This window comes from Cydia amplana, chromosome 22, assembly GCF_948474715.1.
Source record: "Cydia amplana chromosome 22, ilCydAmpl1.1, whole genome shotgun sequence".
Classification (NCBI taxonomy): domain Eukaryota; kingdom Metazoa; phylum Arthropoda; class Insecta; order Lepidoptera; family Tortricidae; genus Cydia; species Cydia amplana.
Window position 1 is genome coordinate 2,032,607 of NC_086090.1, and position 10,110 is coordinate 2,042,716.

Sequence of the window (10,110 nt, forward strand, 5' to 3'; positions counted from 1 at the left end):
GAGTGTGGCGCGGGCGTGCGTTATAACTCCATACCGTGCGCCTCGTCGTCGCTGAAGTCGCTCATGGAGCTCTCGGTGTCGGAGGCGTTGTTGTTCGCGGCGCCGTTGGCCTTCGCCGACGAGGACGCCGGCGCGCCGCCCATGCCGGTGATGGCGTCTTTTTCGAGCAGGGCCTCTTCTGTGGCGAATCTTCTTACGTAATCTGGGGAGAGATCTCGTTTTTTAAGATTTATTTTATTACATTAAATAATACAAATAATACAACACGGTGGAAAGAAGAGAAGTCTAATCTTCAAGGATGGGTATTCCACAGCCGTCTTCAGATCCAAATCTTTCTATCCTTCTTCTCGTTCCTCTAATTCTTAGAGAGACCGCTCTGATGATTGATATTTGTATTTTGACTTTGATCCAGTTGATTATTTGTGAGTATGGTTTGGACCATTTTTCATGGAGCTTAAGGGATGTTCTTTTTATTTCGTTTATTATATTCTAGAAATCTAGAACTACAATCCGTCAATTACATGAACGGATACGTCGTTCACTGCGGTAGGGGGCCGAAAGACCCCATACAAAGTATAAAGCATACTACAATTATATATTGTTTTAATAGGATATCAAAAGTAGAATAGATCAATACTATTTTCCATAAAACTGAAAAAACGGATGACATTTCCGAATGCTTAACCAATTCGCCAAATGTCTAAAAACCTTCAATTCAAAACACATCAAAATCACAGACAAACAAAGGAATACGTACACAGTACACACGTTAAACGTATTTTATAAATTTTATAATTGATAAATTATTCCAACATGTTGGCAAATTTACAGTGTATATAATATTTGTATTTAATGTTCATGTTTAGTTTAGATTAACATTTGTAATGTTTTGGCGTCTTAGCTATAAATCATAGATGTAATGAATATATAAATAACACCTCTTTGCGTCAATAGTTAAAAATAGGTATTCTAACCAAAACACATTAGAAAATACAAGACTCTAGTCGCCAAACTCTAGTCAGAAGGATCGTGCATGCAAATGAAGCATAAGGACCCTTTTGAAGTTTTGACATAAGGACAGCTGGAAAGCCACATTTTTCATCGAAGCGATATCACCGATGGTTAGCAAATAGATTTAATTGTAATGTAAAAGGTCTCTTGGCCGGCTAATTTGTCTGGGACTGGGAGTTGAGGGGTTAAGGGCCCAAATCTCAAATCCGAAAGACAACATAAAATATGATACAGACCTGAAACTTTCTTCTTGTACTCTTCAGGTTTGTGCAGGTACATGGCGGCAGCGTCTCCATTCAGCGGGTCTATGGGGTTGGGGTACGTCAGCAGCTGTGGTAGGAACGACTCGAATATGTTTGACAGATCTGAAACATGAAGGATGTAAATTACTTGGTTTAAATATTATTATTTTGCACATGGATATGATAATCCAATTTATCCAATGATTTCCGTGCCGACTCGTGGAAATCATAGTGTCAATCTGTCAATTACAGAATCACTTTCAACCGGTAAAAAACAGGTTGATTAGTAGAACGGGACCTGGAATCAAGGCCATAACCTGGTTGTAGTGGGCAGTATATTAGGTTGAGTCAAAGTAAAATCGTATTGAAGTCTTCACTCGATGTCATATACTCTGTTTCATTAGTTGAAAGTGCGATTACAACATGTTGAAGGAATATGTACTATAGATCTAGGCGTGGTTGATACCGTCAAGGGCGTCAAGGCATATAGGCTTTCTTTATACTTCGTCCATGTTGGGATGAAGGCCATGATGAACCATGTTCATGAAGCCTATGTACATAAGGTTAGTAATGTCCATGTACTCTGTTTCAGTGGTTGAAAGTGTGAATACATGTTGAAGGAGTATTTACCGTAAAGTGCGGTCCAGGCCTGATTGATAACGTCTAAGCATACAGTGCCGGATACCTCGTCGATGTTGGGATGGTAGACCTTGTTCATAAAGCCGATAGATGGCGACTTGAAGGGGTAGTGGTCGGGGAGGTGCACGCGCACGCGCCACACGCCACCCTCGTATGGGGCTGGAAATATAAAATGAAAGTACATGTTAGTGGAATTTTTGTAAATTTTTCGGGTATAATCAACTTGGGTAACAAAATTCACTGCTCTCAAGAGTCTTAGGGAGTGGTGCAAAAACTTCGTAACAACACGCAAAGCGTTGCAGTGTTCGTAACTCAGGACAAGCCCTAATAAACCATTTTAGAGTATAACATTGACGACAAGTATGTATGCATAATTGTAAAATAAAAGTTTCACTTTAAATATCTGAAGATGAAGGACTACTGCCTAGACAATAATTAGAGGTGCGTTCAGATATTTGCGAGCCTCTTAGCTGTTGTGTATTTCAAAGCAATAATGGTGAAATGAAATTTTGTTAAAACTGGGTAGAGTAACAGTCAATTGACATTTTACTCTATAATTATTTGACGTTAAGATATGGGGATAGTGTATAGTGAGCATCAAATAAATAGTGACAGACAACTAAAATACACTGCAACAGTGTGTGTCACCATAAAAATAGAAACACTACAGCATCTATTTAATTCTGTATGTATAATAATTTTGATGTACACAATGTTTTTATTAAAATCATGTCTTGTTAGACAGATTTATGGACGTAATGACACTGAAACCAAGACTAAAGATGGGCATTAATATAGCGGTTACATCGGTATGCCAATTGGCATTCTTTTAGACTATTGCGTGTACGTGTAACGTAATATCGCACCGACTAAATTTAAAGCGACATTCTTCCTTTCTCCTGGTTAAGTAATCGTCTAACATTTATTTAACGTCAAAACTGAGAAGTGAAAACTGGGAAGTGCCGCTACTTTACCTTGTTATGTGTTTGTTTCTACAAATGTTTACCAAAATGATAATTTATCACCACGCCATCTTGTTTGAATCTTATTGGAACTTTTTGTTGTTGTTTTACATTTCCAATTAACAAAATGTAGTGATACATAGCGTCTGACAGAATCAGTCTCGTTATATTGGATTTGCTTGGAGATTAAAAGTTTCACAGAATTCTCAAAAGGATCTTTTTAGATATTGTGTTAAATCTCAAATCATTCTTGCGTGTACACAATGTTTTCGTATAAAAACAGACCTTAATTAGGACGAAGGTATTCTTATTTATTCTACCTCAAGGTTGGCGTTTATAAGTGTAGGTGTAGGTAGTGATGGGTAGGACATCAATTTAAAATGAGTTTGTATGAGTACCTCATTTTCTAAAATGAGGTGTTACAATGTCTTACTTCAAATGAGGTGAGGTACTAGCATATTTTCAGCGTCGACTATTCCATTAATTCCAACGGCGACAAAAATATTTAATGTATATACATATTTATGTATTCATCACTTCCTTTATAAATAAATAAATAGTAACATTTAATTGGAGTGCAATTCTGGAGGTTAAGAATAGAACTTTTAGGAGAAAGATAATTTTAGAATCAAGTAAAATGAATAGAGGAGTGAAGTAAGACATTTTTGCGGTACGAAGTACTGCGACAAATTAACAAAATGAGTGGTACAAATGAGGTGCCTCACGAGTGAGCGACTCAACACTAGGTGTAGGTACGTACATATACTCCTTAATAAGACGCTTCAACGCGATGTGAACATCAAAATACGAGTATCCTACCTTACACGTTTTAAAAATACATATTCAAACGGGTCACTCGAGTGAGTTTTAAGTCGACTGTAATAAAGTGTGAGTGACCCGCGTTGATATTTTTCAAACGGGTCACTCACGCTTAATTTATTTAACTCGTATCGAGTCTCCAGTAAGTTCTGTGCGTTTATTATAATCATTATTATAATTAAGTATTCAAATACTCAACCAGAACAATCTGATTAATCGCGTGATCGCACAACATTTGTGCGAAATTATAATTTAGTTATCTTTACACTTTACATTATCTGATTTAAAACCTTGAATGGTGTATTGTTTCTGCATCAATGAGTCGGTCAGTGGGGCGGAAAGGGCGTCCCAAACGAAAAAAGTTGTTTGTTTGTATTTTTAGTAATTTATTTAATTGTTACCGGAAATTATTGCTTCCGAGGCTGGTGCATTAGACTTATTTGATGAGTTTAACTCACATTTACAAGGTGTACAACAATATTGGCTCAAAATCTAGAATTTTTGACATTACGACGTTGCATATATGCATATATTTTTCATAGCTTAAAAAGGTCTAATTCTAAATTTTAAGTTTTAATTTAATGTAGTGTCCGACCGAAACCTGATATTTTTCCGAAACCGAAGGTTCGGTTTTGTTCTAGTTTCGGCCGAAGCACAGAATAAGTAGGTAATAGTAAGTATTAGCCGAAGCATGTATTTTTGTGCCGAAACCTGGAGAAATCAAAACTTTGGCTGGACACTACCGAAAATACATTTTCGGCACGTCCGAAAGTTTTAGTAGTTTCATTCAAGACTTCAGTTGATTGGTTGATGCTGACTCGTACAGTCGCCATCAGATATCTACATATATCGGAGCGGCCAAGGTGCGCACAAATATCTGTACACGCCTCTATTGTCAAGGCGTTAGAGTGCGTGTTTAGATATTTATGAGCACACCGGCCGCTCGGATATATCTGATGGCGACTGTACATACATGGGTTGCATAATGATAGGTTAATAAAAATAAATAAAATGTTATTAGATATGGATTGATTAACCTTTTCGACGCCGTGTCCAACACAAAAGCTGTCACGCTGACGCCACGTCACCGAAGTGTCAAAACTGAAATTGAACTTTATGCATATGCACGTAGGTCTATGTTGCTCTGTGGTCTGTGACCGATTAATCGTTCCTTGGCGTTGAACCTACGGTGCGGATATATCGGTCATTGGCGTCCAAAAGGTTAATGATTACTCACTTCCTGGGGGTCCGAAGAATTTCACGCAGAACTCGTTGAGCCCGCCCAATATGGTCACCTCGTGCTTGCTTTCAATGCTGACAAAATTAGTCAAGGAAATTAATTAAATTCATTGCATTATCCCTCTTTTCCTTGTAACTTGTTCTGTATAATCAAAATATTTCACTATTACTAATAGTGATATCAAAAAAACCCGGCCAAGTGCGAGTCGGTCTCGCGTTCCAAGGGTACATTAAGTCCGACTCACGCTTGACTGCGTATTTCTAATAGGTTTTCCTGTCATCTATAGGTAAAAAACTACAAAACTTGTGTATTTTTTTCAAAATTTTAGACTCAGTAGTTTCTGAGATAAAGGGGGGGGGGATGGTCGGACAGACAGACAGAGAGACAGACGTACAAGTGATCCTATAAGTGTTCCGTTTTTTTTCCTTTTGAGGTACGGAACCCTAAAAAGTAACCCAAACTCGTTACTTTTTTAGGGTTCCGTACGAAGGTTACATCATTTTACTTATTTTATCACTTACTTCATATCGCCACTTGGGTCTCCATCATCATATCAGCTTGTCATCAATAATATTGCATAGTGCAATGTTATCGGTGTTTCAGTACAAGTACCAAATTTGAGCTATATCGAGTATCAAGAATAGTTCTAATTTAACCCTTTAACGGGCAAGACTGAAAAGAATCGTCAATTCGAGCCTCATCGCGAATGTATAGTCCAAAAAATTCTGTAGGTACAAGAAAAAAATACAAAAAGATGTTGTTATAGGATGGTTTTTTTTGAGACCCTTGCCCAATATAGGGTTAATGTCCAAGATTTTACCCCAACTAACATGTATGTTAGTATATAGGTAGGGCAAGGAGGCAAGAAAAATAAAACTTAATTAAAATTAACTGATTTGCAAGACCGAAGTGATCCCATAAGTGTTCCGTGAACAAAGTTTTGTACGGAACACTAAAAATGAACTCAGATAACGGCTAATAACCATTTTCTCGGACCATTACCACCAAGTTGTTACCAGTGGTAACTATGTACTGGGAATTTTTTCCCCCCCTTTTACCACTGGTAACTACTAGAAAAAAACCCACTTGCTTGCCCTAGGCGCTCGCTATGGCAAAATACGGCAAAGAAAAGATAAGATAAGCGGTAGTTGTTCGTGTCACTATCGCGGAAGATAAGATTGCGGCCAGCTCCGTGACATCGTGAGAAAACTAAGGGTCGATGTATGATAGATAAAGCTAATTGCAGAATAGATTACAGTTGAAGTACAGTGGCCAGAATTAGGTATATCGTATATCTAAGCTAGAAGCTAGATAACTCGTATTTCAAATAAAAATACTAACTATAATGTATAACCCCTTCCCAGACAAAAGCCTTTTAATGGCTTAGTCGTTTATCGAATAGCCCTAACGATTGGCTCTCCCTTTGAATTGCTTATGCGTTCATTTGACTTAGCTCTAGGACTCTAGGAAAGGGTTTCCATGTCACAGCCGGGCTAGCACATGATTGGCGCGACAGTACAATATCTCGCGGCGAGATAGACTACCCGTCCCTCTTTTATCAATCATGAGACAATCATACTAAGACTCCACTGTTCGTCTGTCACCAGGCTGTATCTCATGAACCGTGATAGCTAGACAGTTGAAATTTTCACAGATGATGTATTTCTGTTGCCGCTATAACAACAAATATTAAAAAGTACGGAACCCTCGGTGGGCGAGTCCGACTCGCACTTGCCTGCTTTTATTACCTAATCATCATCATCATCATTTCACGAAGACGAAGTCGCGGGCAGTAGCTAGTAGGTATATTAAATAATGCATAATATTGATTGCATGTGTATTAGCTGCACGTGAAACGGTAGGTAATGTTGAAAATCGATACGTCTGGGTTGTTGGCTCTGATTTGCGATCGCTCAGACGCTGTGAGTAATGGCGGAAATGGCATTTTAATGTTTCTCGCATGTTTTCTTATACGTCTGTGGCAAAAAAGCATACAGCCCGCCTGGTGGTAAGCAGTCTCCGTGGCCTATGGACGCCTGCACCACCAGAGGTGTTACATGCCAGGAATTTCTGGAGAACCACACAATTAAGGACTGTAACTGAAGTACCTACCTATCTGTGTTTGAAAATAGCTAGCGAGTAGGAAGGTCATATAAAATTAAGTAAAAATACCACATTTGGAATGCAAGGCGTGGCAGTGACGGACAATTAACATAACTTTAAAATAACACTCAGTACCCAGGGTGCTTTAGTAAAAACAATGCAACAGAAGGTAGAATTTCATTAATTCATTACCTATAATGATTATTAATGAGGCAAGTAATGATTTGGCAAGCTCATTATGGTTCTCCATCAATGTCAAAAATAGTTACTTTAGTTTAAAGACACTAGACTTGACTATAGTTCGTTTTTTTTTAGCATTTAGAAATAAGGTAAACAATCTTGATGTGTCTTAATAGAAAAACACATTTTTAAAATATGTTACGGCAAATATGTAACAATTATGAATCTAATACGATAATTTATATTCTTCTGCTTTCATAAGTAATAGTTTTTGATTTTTAAAAAGCGTTTTTCAGTTAAAAGACATGTCAAGATCGCTTACCTTCTTGCAAGTTCTTTCTAATGCTAAAAAACGAACTATAGACAGTACCTACAATGGTTTAAAAAAAAGTGTGACTATTAATGTGTTTATTCAAAAAATAAACGTAGTACTGACGTCATATTCATTCTTTTTTAATTCTGTTTTACTTAATGTTATAATAACACTTTGTATAACAACGTCATTTATAATAACACTTAAGTCTCTGTGCTATCAAAAATGCTGCAGAGTTCGCTTAGCCTGGCTCTACCAGTTTTCGATTTGGTGACATAGTTGCAGGCGTCCATAGGCTACAAATGCTACAATACTGCTGGCGGGCCATATGCTTGTATGCCACTGATTTAGTATATAAAAAAATAGGCACAATCCCTTCTGCCCAATGGTTGTCTGGATGTGATTGCTTATTTATAGTGATAAGACTGCCTTTTATTCATAATTTATATTGATGAAGAATAAAGAGTAGGTACTTGATTCATTTTATTGACTTAAGACATCAAATTCAGGACAATAAACCTTTGTCTATTTGTATTAAACGTATGAAGAATATTATAATGCTAACTTTCAGTTAAATTCCCTTTAAAATGAATAAGTAACTATAGTTTGTCAAAGGACAGTCTCATTTCACACATAGACAGAGATAATCATACTATCTTTGAATCTTTGTCTTACACTAGTACTAGCACCCAAAAGAAAAAGATGAGTACCTATAGTTTTTTTTTTGGTTGTTATTTACTGACAAATTGGTTTGACCAACTGTATAAGCAAAATAATCAAATTGGCAGGGAGCTTCAAAAGGCTCCTTTTTATTTCCATAATAATCAAGTTTTTTAGTATGGTCAAGAAAAAAAAAAGTATAGTCAAGTGTAAAAATATGAGTGCAGTCATCATACTCGAAAATATGTCCCATAGCTCTTATGTCAGTGAAATTATTTGTTATGAACTATGGGAGATATTTATGAGTAAATTGTATGCACCCATATTTTTACACTTGACTGTACAATAAACTGAAATTTTACTACTGAACAATGAATAGTAATAATAAATAAAAATAACAGACCAGCAACAAAATAAAAATACTTAAACCAGAGCCGATATAAATAACTTTAAATAAAAAGAATAAAAAAGATGTTGTTTCACTTTCTCTAATTATGATCACTGGAACATTCTGTTAAAGCAAAACAAGTAACACATTCATTTTATTATATAAGAGACCGTCAAAAATATTGTGTACTTTCATTTTTCGTATTTCACTAAACAACCTATAGGTATACTAATTTGCTTTAGAAGCATAAATATTTTACTAAATTCATTAATGTATTCTGCAAGAAGGCCGCAATAGCTATTTCACTAGTCAATAAAACATTTATAGTCAAGTACTATGTTTACTTGTAATCAACATAATCCTGTTGTGTATTGTATTTCAACAGATTCTATGTATTCTAAAAGATAATAGCATACTGTGTAATGCTGAGCCATTTATAATAATTATTTAACCATACATTTTCTTTGTTTGGCAAAATACCAAAGAAACAATGAACTTCACAGTGACCCCAGGTTATTTGATGAAATTAAATATACCACAGCCATACTAATTACCAGCAAGGTCAACACACTGAGATAGACATAGACTATTAAATTTGTATGTTTTTATTACTTTATCAATTAAAAGCTCGTGTTGACAAAGACATGTTACAAACAGCCAAGGGTGAGGCCACTAGATAATTATATTTTCATTGTACCATGTAGCTATAAACTCTGGGCAATTAGCATTTAATTGCTGTAACAGAATTGACCATCTTCATAATCCGTTCGAGTCTAGGACCGTAACAAAGTGTAGAAAAAAAATGCGCAACTAAGACCGTGGCCTACATAACGAATTACGAAATACAATATCACAATCTAACACACGGAAGAGCGCCGTGAACGCGCGACCGTAGTAATGTATGTGTTTATCAACGTGTTATATATAGATACGTAGGCCCACGGAGTCACACAAAGACTGCACGCTCTTTTGCAGATAAATAGTCTAAGGTCTAATTAACATTAATAATTATGTACCAAATGCTTTCCACACGATGAATCTTAGGATAAAAACATGATAAATTAATATATACACAGACCATATCGATTTTAAATAGGGGCTGTGACAATCAGCTGATGGCCCTTCAGGCAGTTATTTACATGGAAGCCCTCGAACGCAGTAGGGCTAGTAATGACGATAACAAAGAAAGGATACAGTTTGATGACATCTGTGTCCATCCGACGTTTCCCAGCGCTCGGTGACGACATCTTCGTGATCTATTACTAATAAATCACAATATCGAACACGAACACCAGCACAAACCCACTCACTTCTCCGCGCGACCAAATTTCTCGTCCACTAGCAGCAGTCAGAAAAATAACATTGTAGAAAAACAATGGACACAAACCATAGACTAAAATTTCGAAGGTGATGTGTAATGAGATTAGTGTTGCCCTATTAAAAATAGTTACAATTACTTTAAATATGTAAAATAATTAAATATCCTGCCAAAAATTGGATTAACCTTAATAAATAAAGCACATGAAATGAATTGTTGAAAAATTTAATTTGAG

The 10,110-nt window shown here is 36.4% G+C and overlaps 1 protein-coding gene across 1 annotated transcript; it reads right to left on the reverse strand.

Annotated features, from left to right (window-relative positions):
- On the reverse strand, positions 1-9,928 carry LOC134658418 (ubiquitin-conjugating enzyme E2 H). The gene is made up of 5 exons (XM_063514100.1): positions 9,752-9,928; positions 4,911-4,987; positions 1,884-2,051; positions 1,248-1,376; positions 1-202 (listed from the first exon to the last, which is right to left on the reverse strand). Exons 1-5 carry the CDS (start codon positions 9,802-9,804, stop codon positions 21-23), a joined length of 609 nt encoding a protein of 202 aa, XP_063370170.1. The 5' UTR covers positions 9,805-9,928; the 3' UTR covers positions 1-20.
- Between the last annotated feature and the right edge of the window lie 182 nt (positions 9,929-10,110).